Source organism: Muscardinus avellanarius (assembly GCF_963383645.1).
Source record: "Muscardinus avellanarius genome assembly, chromosome: 5".
NCBI classification, from domain to species: Eukaryota; Metazoa; Chordata; class Mammalia; order Rodentia; family Gliridae; genus Muscardinus; species Muscardinus avellanarius.
In genome coordinates, this window is record NC_137790.1 from 101,655,921 (window position 1) to 101,681,445 (window position 25,525).

Here is a 25,525-nt window from a genome sequence, read left to right on the forward strand (position 1 = left end):
AAACAGGGTCTCTAACGCCAGCGCGGCTGGCTTCGAACCTGCGCGATCCTCCTGTCTCCGCCTCCCAAGTGCGGGGATTACAAGCGTGCGCCACCACGCCCGGCTATATAATACATTTTTAAAATCTCTTTTGCTGAGTCTCTTGGCCACCACTGTCCCTGCAATGTATCTGGAGGCTGATTCTAGGAACATGTAGAGAAAGGTTACATGGTATAGATGGTTGCAAGGAAACAGAATACATCAAAGAATGGATCCTGAATGAGCTAAAATAACCGGGTTTTGCCTATTTCTGTTTTAAAGTACTTTTGTCATAGGATTCTATCTTTGTAACTGCCCCCTAAGAATGAAGTCCCATATAAGAAACGTCCTTTGAAACACTTACCTTTGATTTCTCTGAAAACTTTTCATATTTTATATTCCTTCTGACTTAAGAAATAAATAAAACCTGGAAGATTATCCATTCAGAATCCATACTCATTAGCTCTGAAAATCATTAGACTTTTGTATTTTCTCTCTCAGGCTTCCATTCTTACCAGACTTGATTCATTATATATATTTGACTAATTTTATTATATGTACTCATGCAAAACTACTACAAGTTCTTTCTAGAGAAAGAAAGGGAAAATAGGTATACGAATGAATGAATAAAATATACTGTAAAGATATAAATTATGGTGAAATATTACTAATGAAATATATACCTTGTATTCTAGTTTCATGCAAATTACAGTGGAATCAGAGAAAAGTAATGCATGCCTTATCTGTGGTCCTTTTGAACATGTCCTTTCAAAAAATAAAAGTACTATAAACTGTAAAATGCCTGCTTCAGTAAAGATATTAAAGATTGGCTCTAAAACAGAAAAGCAAAATATAAATGCTAAAAAATAAAATTACTGTAACATGAAGCAGATACAATATGATATACTTCAAGAGAAAACAGTATCTATTGAAGCAATCTTTTTTATTTCTAGTATTGAAAAGGAAAAAGATATCTTTCTTAAACCTTATTTTCATTCAAGTCAAAAGCTTTAAATATCCTAGCATAATTAAATTTAAAAATCACTACATCTAATAATAGTGATATTACCACTAAAAATCCTTTTAATAATTTATTTCTATTTGACTGTGTTGCATATTTGCCAAGAGAACTGACTTCTCTAGAAAATATGTCTTTTCTTTCTCAATCTCAAATGATAGAGTCCAGAAAATACCAGAACACAAATGAATAATCATTTGAATATGTCTCATTTCAGAGACATGCCTTGATTATTTAGAAAGCTTTCCAAAAGTCAACTTATCAATATATAAATCAGTTGACTATTTATTATTTATTGACTATGTATAATTATGTTTGGGAAATTTTCTATGACTAACAATCAAGTCTAAGATCTTAACTGCACTAACTGTCACAGGTACAGGTGGGTACCAGGGCCATTAAGAGTTAACTACCTCTCACAGTCAAGCTCTCTCCACTTGTCACAATAATTGATCACTTGAATTCAATTAAAATCAATGAGGTATCTGAAGGCAAAGTTGAAACTATAAACAATCTTTTCTTTTTATCCCCGGTCTTTACAAAAGCATAATCTTAAGTTGAGCCCAAAAAACCTATGGGTCCTACAGCCTCTTATATACCTATGCATATAAAATCAATAGTTATTCTTTCTGAAGTATTGTATTTAGTGTTCCAGTACTCTTTTCAGGTTTATCTAAAGCATATAAGCAACAGTGTTTTTACCCATCACATGTAGAGAATGAGCCAGAATAATGTAAATATTAAGTGAATGGAAATACAGAAATCACTAGTCAGTTTAAAAGAAATTACAGATTTTATGCAGTGTAGTTCCAGTACATGAAATATTTCCTTAAAAGAATCAGGGAGCTTTCTTGCTGCTGATAGTTACCATTAGCAAGTCCTTATAATACATGTATGGGACTCAAAATGAAGTCTATGTTTTCATATAGTTAGTGCTCTTTTTACCAACCATAATTCTACACCACCACTCATTCATTCTTCTGTATTCCTAGACAATATATATATATATATATATATATATATATATATATATATATTATATATACTGAGAAAAGGACTCATTGAATTCATTTATATGTTTATCACTGACTTTTTCTGCAGAGCACTCTGCCAATCTTAAAGAAAATGGAAAACAAGATAAGATCCATTGGTTATATTCTAAATCATGTGATAAGACATCTATATGCTTTATGCATGCCAAAGAGAAGACAAGACTGCCTATATTATGAAAATGGGGAAAAGAGAGGGGCCAGCTTAATCTGAAGGATTGAAGCTGGTTGATTTTTGGGTGATGATTGATTAATGGGCAAATGTGGCAAATGACCATTTGGGAATGATTCTGGAAGGAAAAAGGAATATAGCCTGGCTCTAGTGGAAGGGACTACTTAGAAAGCAATAGTTGTTATTGTTTGGATGTTAAAGGCCTTCTAAAGCCATGTGCCATGGAGCCTTTAGGAAATGGGGCCCATTAGAAGGAACTTAGTTTATTGGGAATGTGTCCTTGAAAAGAATCTTGGAATCCAGTCTAATCCCATTCCTCCCTCTCTCTCCGTGCTTCCTGGTAGCCACAAGCTGAGCAGCTTTGCTCTACCTCATGCTCCTTGCCAAATTGTTCTGTCTCACCACAGGCCCAAAGCAATGAAGCTGAGTGAGTTGGGCTGGAACCTCTATGGCAAAAACTCCTCAGTTTGAAGTGACTTTCTCAGGTTTATCACAGTGAGAGAAATCTGAGCAACACAGAAGGTAAAGTTTTCTAAGAGAAGCAACATGCTTAACAGACCTGGATGGCAGGAAAAAATACAGAACAGATTCCAGCATCTGTGAGAACCACTTAAAGATGTAGAACAGAGGAAAAGTTAAGGAAAACTGATTCTCTGATATGTATTTAGGTGATTTGCCCTGTTGTGATGTGAGACAGAAAGACATGTGAGTATATCTGGAAGACCAGTGGTCAGTTGGAAGCCCATTTGGTAGTCTATGATGAGTAGGCAGTAGGTAGCAATGGGAATAGAGAGAAGAAGCCTAATATATGTTTTTTTTTTAACTGATCCAATTAAAACCCAAAAACAAAGGAGCAATATCCAAGTGTTTACACAGTAAGTATGTCAAGGAAAGACTCCAGTAAGAGAAAAAGAACAAATAAGAGAAATTGCAGTCTATTTAAGGCAAATTGGAAGATCAGGGCCCAAGGTCAGGGAAAGGTAGAGAGTGCTGTCTTTTCTCTTGTTGAGAAGGCATCAGAAGACAGAAAATTAATTTAAAAGCAAAGGGAAAAAATAAAAAAAATAGAAAATAAAATCCAAGTTCTAGTTTATTTGAAAAAGAGAAAAAAAATCTTGTATTGGATGAGGAGAAGACCATATCTTCATTTAATGAACAACAACAAGACATAAGTCTCTCTGGTCTCTGCAAAACGGGAAGGTTACCATCCCATTATAGATTCAATATCTATCTAAGGGCTAGTCACTACCCTGGGACCCTTTCCCTCTGTATTTCCTACTTTAAAAGCAAAGTTTTCTCTTTCATTAACAGAGAACTTTTCCTGGTAGTTTGGAAGTGCTTTATTAGGATTTTTGCATTTTTAATATAGCTGCTTTTTTAAACAACTAATTTTGATTCAAATTATCTGACATCCCTTAAAACTATTTTAGCTCTCTTTGAATATTTAATTTTGTAAAAGCATAGGAAAAAACCCACAAAACTCTGACAGAATAAGAGTTACAAAGAGGGCTTTTCTGAAAACCTCAGTCTACATTTCATTTCCACAAATATTTGTAGGGATAAAATTTTGTCTTGGCATCTCATTCCTTTTGGAAATACAGTTTACCAAAATTTGTGTTCATCATTTTTTTTTTTTTTTTGGTGGTACTGGGGGTAGAACCCAGAGGCTTTCTACCTCTGAGCTATACTACCAGACCTATTTTATATTTTATTTGGAAATAGGGTCTCACTAAGTTTCTGAGAGCCTCACTAAGTAGTTGATGCTGACTTCAAACCTGTGCAATCCTCCTGTCTCAGCCTCCCAAGAGTGAGGATTATAAGCGTGCGCCACCACGCCCGGCATGTGCATCTCTTTTTAATGTCATTCTTCCTAACTCACTGTTAATTTTAGCAGAGAAGGAATGGGTATAATTTATTTTAAAATTGTGGACACCAATTACCAGGAACTTATAGCAGGCACTTACCAGTGCTTGTGAAATTAATGAATGAGTAAATGAGTGAGTTAAAAGATAACTTCTTTGAAAATGAGACTTGATATCTCTTTTCTTTTTATGTTTAGTTGGTTTCAATTCTTTGAATGTTGTGAATAGGTGTTCATTTTTAGCACCAGAGAATGCCCTGACTAGGAATGAGGGAACTTGTGTTCTGTTTTCTATGGTTTTATTTTAATCACTAATTTTAAAATTCAAGAAAATCATAAACCTCATACTCTTGACTTTTCAGAACTTTCCCCAAAATTAATAAAATTAATAAAAATACATCATTTAAAACAACTCAGAACTTAAATGAGGTCATACTAGTACCATGATAATAAGAAAGCATTATAACATACATTATGGTATTATGACTATATATTAGCCAGTATCTCAATAATATGAATCATATTGATTCACAAATTATCAAAGTAGTTTAAGTGAGTTTTTCATAATGCTGTTTTGATTAATTCCATTATCAAAAATGAAGGATGTTGACAAAATCTGCATTATTCTTTATAAAAGATAGATTTTCATACTCACCTGAGTCACTGAAGGCTCAGCTGGTCCCTCATGACTCTATGAGCAAATATTTGCCTCATACACTAACTACCCTCTTACTTTAAGGACATAAAGGCCAGGCTTTTTGATCCCTTTTCAAAATGTAAACTTTGATCAAAGTCTAGGTTTACCTAAAATTATTTATTTATTTGTTTGTTTATTAATTTTTTGTGGTACTGGGATTTGAACCCAGGGGCATTCTACCTCTGAGCTCAACCCTAGTTTTTATTCTTTATTTTGAAACAGTGTCTCACTAAGTTGCAGAAGACTTTACTAAGTAGCTGAGGCTGGCTAGGAAATCGTGACTCCCCTGCCTCAGCCTCCTAAATACTGGGATTAGAAATATGTGCCACCGTGCCTTGCTATTAAAAACATTTTTAAAATAAAAGTTACTCATGCCATTAATCTGCTTACTATTTCACAATTCTTTCTTATTGGTTTTAGAAGTTCTGAATCTTTAATAAGATGCTATAGACCCTGCTACTTATGTATTCAATCTTTTTTTAACAGTGTCCATGCCTTGCTCAAAATATTCTAACTGGGTTTTCTCAGGTCCTTTAACATGGCAAGCTCCTTCCATCCCCTGGCTTGCATGGAGACACCTCTGTACTTCTCTGCTCTATGGCCACATCTGAACAATACCTATTGATCCTCCAGATACAGTTAAATTTCACTCAGCAAATATTGTTTGAGCAAATGCCACGTAACAGGGACTGTTTGAGGCTTCATAGAGCTAAATAATAGTAAAACAAACTATCCTAATATAAACAAGAAATAGTCAGGGATGAAAAATACACCATAGAGAATTTTAAAAGGAGATAACTTGTGGTGTTTTGGCTCTGTCAAGATGGGATAAACAAATTGTCTCTCTGAAAAGATGACATTTGAACCATAATCATAATGATAAGTAACTGGCCCTGCAAGATCTGGGGCAGAGGGTACAGCAAGTATAAAATTTTTAAAATAGGAATGAGTTTGGCATGTATGAAGAGTGAAAAATGGTGCTGAAGCAACAGGAAGAACATCTGAGATGAAGTGAAAAATGCAGGCCAGGACTTGTTCATGCAGGGTTTTGTCAGAAGAGGCAGGGAAGAAAGTTTCATTTAATCCAAGAGCATAGTTAGAAAACATTGAGGGGCATTAAGCAGAGAAGTGAGCTGGTATAAATTTCTACTTATAAGAGATAATCTGATTTTGAAGTGTGGAAAAGATTATAGAAAGGGAATAGAAATAAGAGGAGGCAATGATAGAAATCCAAGATGTAGCTTAGTTTGATGAGGGGGAAATAGGAGACAGACCCAGGATTATGTTAGAACAATTTAGTTTAAAAAAAAATCTTGATAAATTGGAGGTTTAACATCAAAAAGAGAAAATCTCTAGAGTTTTTACTTTGTTGGCCAGGCAGATGGTAAGACCCACAACACTAGTACAGTACTATACCAAAGAGAAGATTGGCCAGGTTAGAATCCTGGCACCACCATATAATGCTGATTGACCTGTATGACCGTGAATAAGTTAACTGTTCTACACATTTGTTTTTCCATTCATAAAGTCTAGAAAATAACAATCATATTATCATGTGGTTTTCTAAGAATTTAATAGCGCTATATATGAAAACTGCCTAGAACAGCTTTGTAATATGATCAGTACCCAGTGAATGTGGCCATTATTATTATTGCTGTTGTTGCAATTATTATTATACCCTAACTCTGAAACACAATGAAATAAGAAAGCCTGAAAAATCCAACACATTTTTCATGATAAGTTTGAGATACTTATAAGCCATTGACAGGGAGAAATACATAAAAGTCTAGTATTCTGAAGAATGGCTAATCTCAAAGATGCAGATTTTGAGTTATGGAAGTGGAAAGTCACTTCTACTATTGTAGAGTGGTAAGAGTTTTGCAAAATGACACCTTAAAGGTTAGGTTGTGAGAGGAGAGCCAGCAGGGAGACTGGAAAGAAGCAGTTTCAAGAGGAGGAGGCCTGTGGTGAAGCTGAGAAACCAACAGGCCAGGGACAGCTAGTCAACTGTAGTCTTGTGATAGGAAAAGATGGAGTGAGTAAGAACAGAGAAGTGACTAATAAAAATGGCACCCTAGAGCTTCTAAGGAATCTAGACAAAGGTTCTCTGAGTAGAGTCTAAGAAATGTAACCCTATAATCTGTTCTGAGTCTCTGGAACAGAATAGCTTTCTTTTCATTGCATTTGTTTCTCTGGAACTTACATATGTAACTATAAAGAGAGTTGACTTTGCAGTAATTGTTATCTATGTAAAGTATAACGTTTGTGTAATCTTTCATTTATTTTCTACCTCCCCTAATTGCTATGAAGATAGCTAGGGGCCATGCCTATCTTGTTTTTCATATCTTCAAAAATTTGCAGAATGCCTGTCTAAAGTATTGCTCAATTTATAGTGAGTGGATCTACCTAGAACACATTTTTCTTCTGTTAACTAATCTCCAAATTAACTGATAAGCTTATTTTCAGATTATTTTTAACTTTTTGGTGTAACCATAATTGGCTCTGCTCTATGCCACTTGATAGCATTTTTGTTAGGAATAGAAGAAATAAAAATAATGAGCAGATAATTTACTCTGTACAGTATCATTACCTACCCAAAGTTTTTCTCCTCAAAAAGACAAACAATATCTCTACCGAAAGAGCTAATTTTCGTGCTCATCTTGTTAAGACCTGGTTGAGACAACTGATATTTGAGAGAAGAAATATATGGATCAAGTTAAAAGCCCATTGCTCTAAATTGGCTCTTGCCTTATCCTTTAATAAGTGAAATTACCAAATGTCTTAGCTAAATTGCATTTGGTTAGCTTTGGGTTTCACAGATTACTATAAAGAGTCATAGTATACTGAGGATATTTTGCACCTTATAATAACATGAAGACTATCACCCAGTTCCTATATTGTTTCATGTTTCATATAAAAACAATAAAACCCAGCCGGGCGTGGTGGCGCACGCTTGTAATCCCCGCGCTTGGGAGGAGGAGACAGGAGGATCGCGCAGGCTCGAAGCCAGCCGTGCGCTGGCTTAGGAGACTCTGTTTCCAAAATGAAAATGTAAAAATAGGTCTGGGAGTGTAGCCCCGAGGTAGAAGGGCTTCCAGGAACCCCAGTACCACCAAAACAAACAAACAAACAAAAAAAAAAAACAATAAAACCCATATGATAAACTCTGTAGCAGAGTGTGAGAAAATTTTTATTTATGTACTTTATGATTCATTTGTAGATTTTCTTTATATGAAAATTGTAGTTATGGAATTCAGTGCATTATCCTTTTCACTGTGCTCCTTGAGAACTTAGTTTGTTGTACATATTCCTGGCCTAAGTTTGTGTCCTTTTCTTTATACTATATATATTAATATTCAAATGTGATTCTTGAAACCTGTTTTTATGTATGCATTAGTCATAAATTACCTATAACTTTTCAAAGTAAAAGGAGTATGAGTAAATAGAAAAGAAATAATGTCTTTCTTTTTTCTTTTCTTTAATCCCCCAAATAAGGCACTCTTCATAGTCTTGTTCAAGTGCTGCCAATTCCATTAAGAAATTGTACACCCCAAAGACAAACCTAAACCCTAGTTTTATGGCCCAAGATCACATGTGGACACAGTAGAAGACTATCTTTACATTAAATCCGATATCTGATTATATATTACTCTTAAATACGAAGTCAAAATAAATCATGAACATTACTTAGACTTTAGAAAATCTCCCTGTTCCTATGCTGTTAGGACTCAAATATGAACCTCAAACAGTGCATCTCCATTAATTCATCTGATATTCTATGCTTCCTTTCTTTTTTGTTGTTCTGGTTTTTCTTCATTCATATCAAGTAACTCTATATGGACAAATAAATTAGTAAACATATACTATAAACATAAAACTGAAAGTTATTTTCTAATAATCATTTCTTTTCTCAACTAGTTCAAAAGCTCTTTAATAATATGAATAACATTGTCCTTATATTTTACCCTCATACAAACTATATGTTAAAACCAGTGTTACCTATTTGATGACGGATGATGTAAAAATTATAGTTATTTCTATCATTTGTTGGATACTATTTACATTATTACTTCATAGACAACCTAGTTATAAGAAGTTAAAGATATCATTAAAATTAATAGAGTAAAAAATAAATGTAGATGTTTATTAACTTGATATACAGTATAATTAATATAAACCTGTTTTAAATTATTTAGCCTTACATTGCATTATGAAGAAAATTAAATGTAATTTTTGGAACACAAGTAGATGGGTTGTGCTTCAATTTTTTTCTATGAATGGGTATAGAAGACCGCAACTTCAAAGCAATACTAATTAAATTACCTGTTTCAGACATACTGACTTGTCTGCCAAACACCTCACAGCAATTGTCTCATAATGATCTAATTTGTATATTGGACTTCCAAATTCATTTCCTTAGCAACAAAACATTCTAATCAAAACACAGCTCAGGATTTCCTCTAATCACAATTTTAAATCACATTTTCTGATAATTTTGAGCATTTACCCAAGTGCAATCCAGACAGCTATACACTTCAATACCACACCTAAGAAACCTTAGCTTACCTTTTTACTGTTAGATAAATTATTCACAACAACAACGTCAAAAATCTACAGTCATCATTGCTGTAGTCCTTTGAGATGAGCTGTTGATCAGGCTCAGTGTTCCACTCATGCAAAAGGTACTGAAACAAATGTTCTGGTCATTTCTTTTTAATAGATTAGTCATGGAAATAACATTTTCACGTGGCCTATCACATATATTTTTAAAACAATGATCATAATCCATCTTTCATAGGATTAATGTCCTGAGATATGCCTAAAATGTTTTACTAACAAAGTTTTTTACTTTGTCATGTTGAAAAGAGATCAGTATAGGATGCTCAGGGCTGATTATTACATATGTTTAAGAGGAATAAAGAAACTAAATAATGCTAGAATTCAGCAAAGCCAGAACAAAATATTTAATACAAAGAATGTCGCTCTTAATCAACCCTAGCACTATTCACAATTATACAGACAAAACAATTGATTTGCGGGCGTGGTGGTGCACGCTTGTACTCCCTGCGCTTGAGAGGTGGAGACAGGGGGATTGCGCAGGTTCGAAGCCAGCCTCACTGGTTTAAGAGACCCTGTTTCCAAACAAAAATATAAAAAATGGGTGTCTGGGAGTGTAGCCCAGATGTAGAAGGGTTTCCAGGAACTCCAGTACCACCAAAAAAAATTTATTTAGATGTTTAATATGTTGTCCTGCAATTCAGCCATGTAGCTATCTAATTTGAAGTTTAGATAATATGAATGCTGGATCCAAATGAGATCAGTGTCAAGTTATTACCAGCTCTGAATGCATAAATGAAAGAAAGAGGAAGAATGGAAAGAAGGTAGGAAGGAAGGTAGGAAGAAAGAAGGTAGAAAGAAAGGTAGGAAGAAAGAGTGTAGAAAGGTAAGAAGGAAAGAAAGGAGAAAGAGGAGGGTAGGGTAGGGAGGAGAGGAGAGGAAAGGAGAAAAGAATGGGTATGGCCTCAATTAATATCACAAGTTCATTTTAAGAAATTTTGCATTATGTGAGTAAAACCAGTAAAGGAAATGCAACATAAGATCCAGCCAAATGAGTTTTTAAACTAAATATATGTAACTAAGAGGATATTAAACTTTTTTTTTTTTTTTTTTTTTTTTACATATCTGGGGATGGAACCCGGGGCATTCTACCTCCGAGCTACAGCCCCTTTCCTATTTTTTATTCTTTGTTTTGAAACCGGGTCTCACTGAGTTGCAGAGGCCCTCAATAAATACTTGAGGCTGTCCGGGAACCATGATCCTCCGGTCTCAGCCTCCTGAATGCTGGGATTACAAGCGTGAACCATCACGCCCAGCGATATTAAACTCTTTAAAAAGCACTACAACCACTACTGATATTAATTTTAAATTCCCCATTTGCAAACTGGTCACTGCTTAGGATTTTCAACTTGAGAAATTCAGAAATATATGAGAATAATAACAAACGAAACAAGTGAGCTAAAATTACTATCATTTAAATCAAAAGCATTGAAGATACTAGAGCCTTACATCAAATATTTTATAAAGATAATTAACAAGACTAAGATTACAATTAAGACAAAAATTATTAATACTTTCTCATTTTCTAATGTGTGTAGTGTTCATTGGTGAGAGATACTCATCCCTTCCCACTAAAATTATAAGAACCTACGATACAATGCATGATTAGACACTACGAGGAATTATTATGAACTTCAACAATGCTAAAGAAGTTTTTTAGACCTATATCCATGTACCTATTTATTATATCACCTACATTACTCCAAATTCAAAATGGCAAACTAGGTAAAGATAGAGTTCATCTTCACATTGCTAAAATATCTTCTTTACTAAGACATATCAATTTATTTTAATGTTTTTTCATTTGATGATTATCATAAATATGGAATAATGATTACACAGAAGTTAGAATAATATTTAAACCACTGAAGAGGAAAAATCATGATTCTTAACATGGCTAAAACACATGATATAAAAATGGTTATAAAAATAATTTAAATGATTATTTTCAAAATATTTTAGAATAAAGCATGAAAAAGTAAGATATTTCTTTATTCAAACAAAATGATAAATTATACCTTTTTGAGTCTAGGATGAGATACACTTTGAGGAACAATTAAGATTAAAATCTTGTTTTGGATGAACTGTGCTCTTTTATAAAAAATCTGTTGGTTAAAGTACCACAGATATAGATGTTTATTAAATGATACAGTAATTTTACTATTGAAACTGTGCAATACTCTAACAAATAGACTTATGTTAATAAAATAAAAAGCTTACCTTCTAAAAATTATTACATAAAACAGACTACATGAAAGATATTTCTCAAATAATATTTCTCCTTACTTTTTTCAAAAACCAAGAATCTGTATGTTCTCTTTATCATTCTTTTGGGAACAGTATGCATTATTAAATTTAAATCTGTCATAAAATCAATGTATGTTTTTCCAAATTAGTAATTCAATAAAAATATTCAGAGAAAAACTTTCTAATTAATGAAACCAAAAATAAAAAACAAAACTGTACAACATGCCAAACATTTCCCAGGGCCAATCCCCACACATATTCTAGACAAGAATAAGAACTTTTTTCTAAGGTCATAGCAAACCTCAGGCACTTTTAATGGCATTGAAAAAAAATTTTTGTTCAGGTACTTTTTTTTGGTGAGGTCTGGCCAGTGTTGCCTACGTAGTTCTATAAAGCCAGACTAGGAAGTACATTCTCAAGAATGTGAGTGACATCCTTACCTTATAGTTCTACATTTAAAAGGTTTCCCTGACAGTCTTTTGTTGCATAGTTTTTAAATAAAACTCATTTGAACTGTCAAAAAATTTGGTTCCAAAAAGTCAACAGATGTAGAACAAGGGGTAAACAAAATAACATAAACCAAAATCAGTATAATAATACCACCATCACCACCACCAACAAACCATCACATATTTTATGGATTAAGGATAAAAACCAAAAACAGAATCCTTACCAAGTACCCCAAGTCGATAATTGACTGTGATGACGATTACGTTGCCATAGCTTGCCAGCACGCTCCCATCATATAAATTTCCAGTACCTTCCATATATGAGCCACCATGGATATACACCATTACTGGTTTGGGACCTCCACTGTCGCGGATATCTGAAAAACAAATAGTCGGCAATAGTTCTTATCCTCAAACACATATAATAAAACAGACATAATGAAATAGAGAATACTTTTTCATTTTAGGAACAAGAAGGGATAATTTTAATATAGGTCTTTGCTGTTTTTGTTAAAGTGTTTCTTAAGCAACTCATATTAAAAGCTCATATCCATTGTTTCAATCTAAAATTTTGTTTACAGATTATATATATTGAATTACCAAACTTGGATAAATTAGAAGTACAACAGATCTTATATGAGATTTATGGATCATTAAGCAAAGATAATGGTATCATTGCCACTGTGAGTAAACAGCTTTTTCATTTTGTATTTACCATAGATATTTGTATTAAATGAAACATGAGTATATTGTCATTTATGCTCTCATTTTTGACATAATTATAGCATTACATGATTCATTGCAAGAGATATATTTACCCCTTTTGTAGGTACACTATTGTTTTGGTAGCAAAGTCATGAGCGCATGAGCTCTCATTGTTGAATTTAGAGGAATGTTGTTTAAGTATTTTTTAGGAAGTCTAGGCTATTCACCAATTCCACCTAGCCTTAACCTTTGGGAGAATAACTAAGTTATATATTTTTTGCCTCTTCTTGCTGCTAATGTACAGTTTTTATCCCCATGGTGGCTCTGTTTTTATTAGGTATCCGTAACATAGGAGAAAGCTAAGTTCAAGTGTGAAGTGCAAAAATTTAGGGTAATGGTAAGATGATTTCTACAACTTAGAAACTTTAGTCAAGTATATTTTTCTAAGATGTGTTTCTCACAGTTATGTAGTTTTCAACAAGGATATAGGAATAAATAAAAAGAAAACATAGGATAATTTTAATCCATATGAAAAATACACTAATTTCTTTCTTTTTGTAGTTTTTCTTGTTGCTGTTGTAATTTTTTTTATAGTACTAGGGACTAAACCCTGGCCACTTCTACCTATGCACCACAGCCCAGGCCTTATTTTATTTTTTATTTTGAATCAGGTTCTCACTAAGTTTTTGAGGCTGGCCTTGAACCTGTGGTCCACCTGTCTCAGCCTTTCACATACTGTTATTACAGGCATGGGCTATGCCAGACAAAAATAAACGAATTTCTATTGAACAAAGAAACTTATACATCAATTCTATTATGTAGACTGAAATGTTATATTTATGGACATATATGTGGCTATGAATACATATAGAAACGAACCATTACTATTATGTCTTATATCAAAAAAGTATATCAAGTGTAATTTTGGTGTTAATGCTGTAACAAGAATATCAAGAGTGTTATTTAAAGTACAGTTTAGCCGGGCATGGTGGCGCACGCTTGTAATCCCTGCGCTTGGGAGGCGGAGACAGGAGGATCAAGCAGGTTCGAAGCCAGCTGCTCTGGCTTACAAGAGCCTGTTTCCAAATAAAAATAATATAAAAATAGGTCTGGAAGTGTAGCCCGGAGGTAGAAGAGCTTCTAGAAAAAAAAAAAAGAAAAGAAAAGAAAAAATAATAATATAATAAAGTACAGTTTAATTTACCTGTGTGTGTGTGTGTGTGTGTGTGTGTGTGTGTGTGTGTAGTAGGAATTGAATCCAGAGGCATTCTACATTTTAATTATACTCCTAGCATATTTTCTCCTAGCATATTTTTATTTCTTAGTTGGAAACAGGGTCTCACTAGGTTGATGAAAAACTCACTACTTGCTGAGGCTGTTCTCAGACCTGTCATCCTTCTCTCTGTCTCCCAAATACTGGGATTATAGGCATGGGTCACCATGCCCAGCTTTGATTTCATTTTTTTAAATATCAAACTAAATGCTACTATAACTTTATATTTTCTATCAAACTAAGTTCTTATAAAACTATACTAGCTTTCAGAATGGACTAATATGATAAAAATTCATTGAAAATTGTGATTTTAAAAAACCGCTTTATAGTTCCTATAAAATATGACTAATTTAGATGCTTCAGTTATAGACTAAAGACTATAAATTTACTGCCACACCTCCCTCCTTCAAAGGTGTGCTTGAGAAGAATGTTTTGTTTTTAGGTAGTGAGAGAAGGATGCTTTATCATAGAGATCATATGCTAGACACAGCTACATTTAAAAGGAAAACCAAAATTTATTTTCTCCAGAAATCCTTGGGAGAGAAAATGGTATTCATTCCTATGCAATGATTTGGAGACTATGGAGATGTTAGGCTTACACAGAGAAAGTAATCCTTTTGAAACTGTTAAACTCTGCCCCTTAAATACCTGTTTTCCATGTACAGTTTTAGCTTCTTATTTTTCTAGAATGGTTGGCACTGAAGAAGCAATGATAAATTATTAACTGGAGTCATTAACTGACTGTTCACAGCAGACATTGTACTGTGCTAATTGTATGCTTGGATGTAGCACAGAGGGAGGTTGTTTCAAAATTCTTCTTTAATTAAAATTACATAGAATTACAAAGCACCAACTGTGAACAGTAATGAAATCTTGGTAGAACCATCCTGTTCACCTGGAAAGCAGTATAGGCTCACATTGAGAATACCTAACACAGTTTATACCTAATAACAAAATGAGTGGACATTGTCAGGAAACATGGAAAGTATGCCAAAGTTTCTAGGAGCTAATTTGAGAAGAATCTCTTTATTTTTCATTGTAAATTAGACTTGAAAGGATTATAGATAGTTAGGGTTGATTCTAATTTACAAATTGTCTTTTCAAACCTTTCAAAGATTTCAGCCTTGCCTACAATCTTAATATAGTGAGCGGTTCTATTTTAGAAAGTTCTATAAAACTCTATAAAATTCTAATTCTGTATATTAAAAAGTACTTCTGTTGGCCTTATATTACTCAGGTTTGAGCCCAGCATGGTGGCACATGCTTGTAATTCCAGCATTCAGAAAGCTGAGACTGGAGGATTTTGGTTCCTTAGACAGGCTTAGCTACTTAATGAGGGAGGCCCTTTGCAACTTACTGAGACCATGTTTCAAAATAAAGAATACAAAAATAGGGCAGAGGGTAGAGCTCAGAGGTCAAATGCCCCTGGCTTCCATTTCCAGACCCACACACACAAAAAGATATTACTCAGGTTTATGTTATAGGAAATATTAATTACAATAAGAGGTAAAATTCTTGGGCATAAAAACCCTTGATATTGCTAATAAAGTTTGGGAAACTTTAGAATCTTTAAAGATCTTCTTGTAAAAAATAAGTTAAATTCTTTGATAGTATTTTATCAGAATAATCCATCTTCTACTTAACTTGTTTGAATAATTTATATGTCTTTTTGGTGTTAATAGTAACTGTGACTAGTTCAAATTACAACTACTACTCTTTTTGCAGGAAGAACTGGATTCTTTATAAATGAAACTGGTATATAATATATATTCAATGCATGTCATTGAATAGTATCTGTTCTCATCATCATTTTGATAATCAAATTTTAGAAGTCCCTTTATCTTCAAGTGGTTTGAAACATTAAATATATGTTAGTAATTTATATTGAATTTTTAGGTCCAAGTCATTCTTCTAAACCTTGTCTCATATTTAACCACCTACAAATGAGGTGGGACATGCAAGCTTCCTGATTTCACTTAAGATTTCTGACCTTACAGCTGCCATTGGTTTTAATAACCCTCAATATTCTCAGAGATCTTAAGAAAATAGCTCTCTTCTAGTAAAACAAAAAATGTTAATCAAGCATGATGATATTTTCTATTATTGGAAAATTATTGAGCCTGGCTAAGCACATATGGCTTTGAAAGTAATATGATAGTATGGGACAATGCTACCATGATTATTTTTCTTCTAATTTTTAAGGAAGTATTTTAATTATACATTTCAAGTTAGTAAATTAACATACTTGGAATCTGGGTAGACACCTTGATTTTATGCTTTATTAACTATTTTATTTCTTTGATTAACCAAAATTTTATGTCAATATAGTAAGTATAAATAGATCTAGTGAAGATAATGAGAATTTATTTGTGTGACAACCAGGATTTGGGATCAAAGCTCCTTTTAATGATCCTAGTGAATAAATATTTGTCATATAACTCCTTAAATTTCTTTATTGGTCTCTTTCTTCTTAAAGGACTCATGAAGTAGCTAACTGATCATATTTTAGAGTTTTAGGATTTAAAAGTTTTACTTGTGAAGCATTGCCTCAATCAAATATTTCTCTTATCCGGGAGTGGTGGCCCATGCTTGTAATTCCTGCGATTGGGAGACTGAGACAAGAGGATCATACAGGTTCAAAGCCAGCCTCAGTTACTTAGTGAGGCTCTCAGCAACTTAGTGAGACCCTGTTTCCAAATAAAGTATAAAATAGGTCTGGGAGTATAACCCAGAGGTAGAAAGCCCCTGGGCTCCACCCCAGTACCACAAAAATACAAATAAAATAAGTAAATAAACAAATAAATAAATAAATATAACACTAAAAATATATAATTCTTATATTTACTATAAAACAGAAATGAAAAGTAATGCAGTTCTGTTTGTATAGAGATAGCAAAGGAATGATGAGAAGTAAAAACAGAATTGAAACTGGGGTGCAGGAGGGCAAGGTCTGGCCACTATCTCAGGTAAGCTAAGATTTTTCATACTGAGATGGGACCTGAATCAGGTAAATGTAAAAAGGTAGCCGGGCGTGGTGGCGCACGCTTGTAATCCCCGCGCTTGGGAGGCAGAGACAGGAGGATCGCGCAGGTTCTAAGCCAGCCGCGCGTGCTGGCTTAGGAAACCCTGTTTCCAAATAAAAATGTAAAAATAGGTCTGGGAGTGTAGTCCGGAGATAGAAGGGCTTCCAGGAACCCCAGTACCACCAACAACAAAAAAAAATGTAAAAAGGTATCAGTAAACGCTGGCGATTTTCACATAAATAATCAGATGTGAAGTGAAAGGAATAGTATATCAAGTAATTTATATTCTTTGCTTTATGCTTACTGATGTTGATTCAACATGTGAAGCAATTTAAATTTGAAAATTAGACTCAATTTTGATTTACACCCATATCTACAAGATAATTCTTAAAAAATGGAATAAAAGATCTTTAGACTTTCCTAATTTTTTTTTTTTTTTACTATAGGCTATTTAAATTAATCTTTCTTTTCTTGAGAACATTTCTCAAATACACCACCAGAAGAACACACTAAATTAGCGTTGGCTGCTTGGACATTTTACTTTTTTGCACATTTAAGAATATTTATTGATCTGTTAACTCTTTTCACTGAGTGGCTTAGTACTTAGCCTGAATACTACCTGAAAATCTAAATAGGGGCTAATTAAAAATGGCTAATTAAACATGTAAAACGTGCTTTAAAAAAGATCTATAAAGTAGATTCATATTTACAGGGCTTAATATATTATGACTGCTCAGAGGCATCTATTCTAAACATGCAAATGTCTTGATGCTATTTTACAAAAAGAACCAATTAAATCACAAACCAAAATACTGTTAAAATAGGGAAATGAAGTATACTAATTTTGTGACTACATTAGGAAATTTAGGACTTTACAAAGATCTACACTAAGAAGTATTTTATACATTTTTATTTAGAAAAAATACATATAGGGTATAAGATTTTCAATGGGCTCAACAAATTCCAGAGCCTGAAAGTGAGAGCATCCTTCTTTAGAACACAAGGAAAAGTAACTAGGCTCATGAAGTCAATACATGTTATGAATTTTTAAATATATAAGATTAATAATGGTAGTCAGAAAAAAAACACAATTTGCTTTTTTGATATTGTAAGTTTATTTTTACCTATTTAGCATTCATAATGTTTAATTTTGGGTAGCTACAATAATTTATTTCAAATATTAATGACTGTTTTGTGTTTAATCTTTACTACTGGAATTTATAATGAATTAATTTTTATCAAATGTCATAAATTTGACTTCATTAAAATTACTCTTAAATATTGTAACACATGAATAACAAATATTATTTTAATCTTTCCATATTCTACCTTTATAATTTTCTACTGTAAAAGTGTTAGAAAAGACACATATTCAAAAATGCCTCACAAAGCGATTTTACTTATTGGGAACATAAATTTCTACACAGCACTCCTATTGGTGGGAGTGTGGTTTCATAGGATCACTGAATTGACTGGTTCATTTACAACTGAATACTGGAAGACAGATTGGCATTTGCAATTTTTAAGATATGTTAGCTTAAAATAGAGAACTTATACAAGATTACAAAATGGCAATTTAACAAAATGAAGTTTCAGTTGAGCTAAAGTTTTGATAGAAAATAATTTTATATTCTCACAAATGGGTTATTTTAAATATGTAAAAATGACATTTTAAAATGAAAATAGTGTATATTGATTGGTCAACAGTTATTCACTTACGGATTTCTTATAACTTATGGAACTAGCACTTCTGCTGATCTGGTTGTGCATTATTTTATTTTGAATAATCTTTTTTACCATATTATTAATATCTTTGTGAGATTTAATTTCTAGCTTTCAGAGATTCATTTTTAAATCTGGGTTTATATTATTTACTTCTAGAGTGGTAGGGTTATAACTAGGCCAACATAATAGAAAAACAAAGGAAAGACATTAAATCCTTAAGGAACCAAAAGTAGCTGAGAGAATCAGCAGACCTCTCTGGACATGCAGTTAGACATTGGTTAAAGGTACAATGGAATGAGAAATGTCAAATTAACACACGGAGTACTTAGTTTACAGAGTAAGTTTGAATTGTATGTCTTAAGTACAAAAAGGGAAACAATTCTGATAATAATAAAATAGGAAATATTTCATTGCTTATACTTAGCAATATATTTAAAATAAAAATATTTCACTTGCCAATCTATAAAGTCTATCCCTTTGAAATTAAAGGATATTTATTTAATCTTGTTAAAAAATACATATAAGGTTTACTTAAAAGTACTATTTTGAGCCCAGAAAACTTAAGTGATGGCACAATGTTCACTACACTTACCTGATAGTTGTCATGTATTTTCTTATCTGTGAAATTTCATTTATTCATGTGACATTTAAGCAAATAAACAGAAAACTACATGTATATCTAAAGCATATTGCTCAAGAAACACTTTTCATCAGCTTTTAGCTTGTTTTTCATTTTATTGACTATGGGGTTCCTTTTAAACAAATGTCAAATGTAAAAATGAATCACATTTTGATATTGGCTAGTTACATAGTCACATAGATTAGAAAACATGCAAAATGGGCACAGAGAGACTACAAGGGAGAGATTGTTAGTTCAAAGAATGTGGACAAATTTGTCAAAATGTGGGATGAAACATATCAAAAGTCAGTTCAAGAAATTAAAAAAAAATGCCCCTCTTCTCAAAACATTTGAATGGTTGGCATCAAAATGTAAAACTTAACATTCATTTAAAAAATTAAAAAATGTATATCTATATGCAACAACAAGCAAGAAGACAAAACACATCAAAAACAGGAATTAAAAACAACTTTTCAAAAAAAGACAAGAAGCAAAAAAATAGAAAGGGGTGGAAAAAGTGATTGGGTTCCTTGTCATGCAAATAGATTTTGTGGAAAAAATACCTTCATCTTCAGCACCGTCATTATCACCTAAATCATCTGTCTGTTTCTTTGTTAAGGGACCTAGGATTGAGAATGGAGAAATGGAGGGGGGAAAAAAGACAATTCAAGAATAAACAAGACTGAGGGGAAAAAATAAATGTAAATACTAAAATTTTCAAGGATTTTCCAAAAAGAGTGGGGAGTGGTTACATTATAGTCATCAATTTTGTTTAAGAAAAAAAATCCCTTTCCCCAAAATATCTCATAGGAGATATGGTTTGTAACATTTACAACATAAAAATACATTATTTTTAGAAGCTTTATTCATAAGAAAAGATAATGATTTTAGTAAAAATACCCACTGAATTCAAAAAAGCAATTTTATTAGCTGTAAGAACTTAATTCATTCAGTGTCTTCTCTAATTTCAACGGGTGACAATAAAAAATAGATTAAACTCATTCTTTAATTTGGGACAAGATAAATAGAACATTTATATTGTTCTTTTTTTCTTCTTTTTTGTGAGAATATTAACACTTGGGTTTTACACATTTTTATTTCAGACATTTTATTTGATACATTTTTAAAAACTGTGACTTTTTAAAATTACTTGTTATTAACACTAATATTTCCCCATGTGTTTTCACTTAAATATTAGCTATGGATCTAAGATATACCATCTGTACAAATATATCAACAGATCACTTTATCACTTGACAGAAAAAAGATACCATCAATAGCAAATAGCAGTCTGTGTTTAGCTATTGAGGTAGTTAGAGAGTCAGGGCTTATATTTCATAATCACTTTAGTAATATAATGGAATTATGCCCTTGTGCAATTTCATGCATAGTATAGTTATTTATAATAGAACCATGCTTTAGAAGAATAATTGTATTAAAATACCATGAATGTTTAATAAATATTTTATTATAGTTATTAATGCTAATTTCTAGAATAAAGAAGCACACCAAAGGGGAAGTCAAAGGCCAGATGAAAGTAATTTTAAGTGTCACACAATTGACATATTCATTACACAAAAAAGCAAGTGAAGCCCCACATTCTCTTTGCATTTCTACAACCATTTAATTTGTATGACATTTCATAATCATGCAAAAAGCAATCACTACAAACACAGGACATTTAAGTTAAAAGCCAGCCAGCCACATAGCAATAAGCAAAAGAATTTTGTCATGCATAAAATAAGAACCATAGAAAAAGGTAGAAAAAGAACTAAAAGTCATGGGTTGATTTCAATAACATAAACAGTAAAGAAGCAAGCATTAACTCTAAGCACAGTTGAGAGGGAAAGACTGTTAAACATTTTGAGAAAGATATCTAGGTCTTTCCAGTGATTGCCATGGATTCTATTTGCAATTAAAAATTAAACCCACTATAGCAACCTTCAAAGAATGAAAAACACCATCCTATAAACAGAAGAAAAAAAGAGTATAATACAATTATGTTTCATCAGCTCAGAGAGACTTGAAAATTTTTAATGACTGGCAAAGATCAAAAGATTGAAAAAGCAAAAGTTGATGATGTAACTGGAAGTACCCATGGTACTTAAAATGTAAAGTCGCAATTTCATGGTCACTCCAAATACAGACATGGGGATAGCATATAAAATATACTTATATAACCACTCCTGCAAGCAGTCATTCTATAGAGAAAACATAGATGAATGTAATACTTTATGTTGATTGGCACTCAGTTGCACATTCACAAATATCTGCATTTCTTTAAATGTGAAACTATTTAAATGCAAAAAGCATATTTAGGATTCTCTGATATTCAGGTAACAACATTGCCACATCTCAAAAATACACAATTTTAAATTTAAATTTAAAAATTGCTGAATTGAAATGTTATATTTGAAAATATTATATTGAAATACTATATTTGAAATTTCACATGTTTATAGATCTTTATGAGCTACAATAGCAAGATAATTTTTGTTATACATAATTTGGTGCTTCTCTTTATGTGGGACCTAATTCTTAGTTGCTGTTTGTCTCTGGATGAGTATAAATAAATGTTATGGAAATTATAAATATGTTATGGAAATATAAATAAGTATAAATATAAAATAAGTTGTAGAAATTATAGAGGATTTTCTAAGGTGTAATGATTGATTGACCTGGAATTGTGACATATTAGTTTTTATCCCTTCCCTACTCAGGAAACTGTGTACCTCTTAAATAATGTGGGATAATGATTGCATGCATATATAATAAATATGAGGAGTTAGAAAAAGATAAAGATATTTATCTTTAAATAGATAAAGATAAAGATAAAGATAAAGGTTAATTTGACTTCTCCCAACTAAAGAATTTTATTTACTAATACTTAGTAAAATCTTTTATTACATAATACTAAATAGTTATCATAATGGGGGTTGAAGCAATATATTATTGATTCTATCTTAACTGGGTTTTCTTAATCTGAAGAAGTATTTTTTACATATCTGATTTTTGAAGTTTCTGTGGGAAGATGATCACAATTTTTGGCAAAAGTGATTATAAATATAAAGAAGACAGATTTCCTTTGTCTCTATACCTAAAGGCCCTGAGAATAAATATCTAAGTGTTTAGAGTTATAAATTGAGAAACTCAACATTGGTTCCCCTGAGGAAGCTTCAGTGGATTATAGCAGCAGATCCCTACACACTCTCAAAATATCCTATTCCCATACTGGGAATAGAAAAGCCCGCTGCCTTGGATTTCCTTCCTTCTTAGCACATCAAAAACTCTGGCTCATTTTCCATTTATTCTCATGTGTTATAACTAATGTAATTATGGATGTTAAATCATTTTAAAAAGAAATAAAAATTGCAAAAAGTAGCCAGCATTGCTTTTCTTATCAAAATTAGACAATCATATTTTAGGATCATGTATTCTTATAAGTTGAACAACAGACAAGGGTAAAATATCCCATGAACAGGAATAGCAAGCATTAACAACATCCCAGTCACAGCTTATGCTTCTTTTACACAACAAATATTGCATTTTCAATTCTAGCAGTTTAAAATAGCTTCCTTAAAGCATCAAAACATAAAGCAAATGAGACCACTAAATCCTGAGTATAAAAGTGATTTATTTTACCCTTAAACTTGACTGTGTCTCTCCTACCTGAGGAACACGCACATAAGTCTCATTAGAGTTAATAGGAAAGTAGACCCCGCATCACTTTGAAAAGGAATGAGAGTAATGACTATATTTTATATCTCCTATGGGCAATAGATAGACTCAGTGGTGAGACAACAGGAATAAGTAACATCAAGAGAACTACTAGCCATGTATCTCAAACCTGCTTAATTCCGAAATACTTCCTTTGCGATTAATATAATTCATTACAAAGGATATGTGATGTATTCTTACACTTCAGAATCTGACCACAGTGCCTTTTATTTTTTAAAAGAGGAAAAAAATTATCAGTATTTCTCTGTAGTTAGCTGGAGAATAATTATGAGCTCTGAAATAATTACTATCCACCCCTATTAATGCTTCTTTTTATCATTCTCTTTGATGAAAGGCTAATATACTTTAGGTCTCAATACATCAGAACTGATTATAGATTACTTCATTATAGATTCAATTCAGCAGAAATTATCCATGCTTTGTGCCACACATATCCACAAAAGGCAAATAGGTTGAGGGTATTATTAGACATAAAGAGCTATCCATGAGAAATGTGTCCCTATCAAGGGAATAAGTCTCTGGTGTTTTTAGTATTATTTGGAGCTCTAGGCTGCAGTGGCCCCACTGTGATAGATGGGCACCCTGGCTGATGACCCTGTTCTCTCCTTGCTCCACCTTCTTGACACAGAAGCCTTTGGGATAAACTAACAATAAAGAATTCCTGAGGCCATTGCCAGAGAATGAGAATTTAAAGACACTGCCATGGTTGTTCTTGAGCAGTTGGAAGTAGGCTAAACAGTTCTAGAAAACAATCCCACTGGGACAAACTTTAGTTTATAAAACTTGTATCAAGGATGTGACAATTTTACATGTACTCCAGATAAAGAACAATGCCAGAATTCAATGCCTTCTAAATAATAATAGGAGTATATTATTTGATTTTCCCCAAATTGGCAAACATTAAAATGTAATGACTTTCTGGGCATGGTGGTGCACGCTTGTAATCCCCGCGCTTGGGAGGTGGAAACAGGAGGATGGCACAGGTTCAAAGCCACCCTCGCTGGCTTAAGAGACCCTGTTTCCAAATAAAAAAATATAAAATGGGTCTGGGAGTATAGCCCAGAGGTAGAAGGGTTCCATCTCCAGTACCACCAAAAAAAAAAAAGTAATGACATAAGAAATTAGATATCACTATGATCGGTGTTATTGAAAACCCAATGAATTTTACCCATTAAAATTTAGTTGATTTTATAAAACCAGAATGAATATACACCACTTGAAAAAATTAAAATGAGTGAAAATGATTAGTTTGGAATAATGCTACCTTGTTTTTTATATTTATTTAACAAAATTATCACATTTTTTGTGGTGCATTGTACCCCCTTTTTATTCTTTGTTTATTTAGAAACAGGATTTTGCTAAGTTGCCAAGAGCCTAAGTTACTGAGACTGAATTCAAACTTCTATTCCTACCTGTCTCAGGCTCCCAAATACTGCCATCATGCCTGATCTATCACTTTTCTTAAGCACTCAATTAAATGATGAGATATATATGAACTAATTTTATTTCTAAAAAATTTCCAGCTAAAGGAAGATAAATATCTTGAATCATTTCATAAATCTGTATATGTTAAAAATGAAAGTATACAATAAACCACTGTAATGAGATACTGGGAGTAGATTTTGGAATAGTTGACAGTTTTCAAAAGAATCTATCTGTGCACATTTCAGTGGTTATACTCAAATCACTCAAAGTGATTTCTGGGTGCTGTTCAGGTGAGCTGTCTAGTATATTGAGAAGAACTCATTTATATTTACAGGAAAACACTTTCTTTTCTACAAAATTACATTCATTATAATACTTTAAAGCAAAAAACCCATCCTGACTAGAATAAAAGTGATACGATCTGGGAGAGAAAAATGAGTCAATAAGATGCAAATAAAATAGATAAATCTTTAATCTGAGCATCACTAAATTTATAAAAACTCATTGTTTTAACACTCTATTTCATTGTTTTGTTTTTAATGAAAATGTGATATTTCTACTGCAGGAATCTAAGAACAGTGCTTCCTTCCTGCCTAGAATTATGCTGTCGTATGCCATATATCATATATATCCTTTGTTACCTTGAGATGACATCCTCACTGTTGCCCTGACTTTCCACATGTTACGTAGAGAGGACCTGAGAGCAGGCCTGCAGTGAGGACTGAGCAGGGTGCCATGGGGGTCTAACGCCATCTTACTGAGGATAGGCCTGGGATGTCATTAATAGTCTGTCTTCTCTGGCATGGCTTTAGTACTCTCAGTTATCCATCCTTTCAACAATATTTGCTAGGTACTCAGTATACATGATGAGAAAAATAGGCCAGAGAGC

At 32.7% G+C, this 25,525-nt stretch overlaps 1 protein-coding gene across 4 annotated transcripts in view; it reads right to left on the reverse strand.

Moving 5' to 3' along the window:
- The window catches only part of NLGN1 (neuroligin 1), a gene marked incomplete at both ends in the record, with an annotated part of 775,643 nt that overhangs the window by 524,797 nt on the left and 225,321 nt on the right, over positions 1–25,525 (reverse strand). For 3 of the 4 annotated variants that reach the window (XM_080695863.1, XM_080695862.1, XM_080695861.1), the window contains one exon: positions 12,353–12,505. In XM_080695863.1, the coding sequence (XP_080551989.1) occupies positions 12,353–12,505 (153 nt within the window). Of the gene's footprint in view, positions 1–12,352; positions 12,506–20,036; positions 20,097–25,525 lie in introns of all 4 variants that reach the window. The other variant, XM_080695860.1, reaches the window with a different exon arrangement.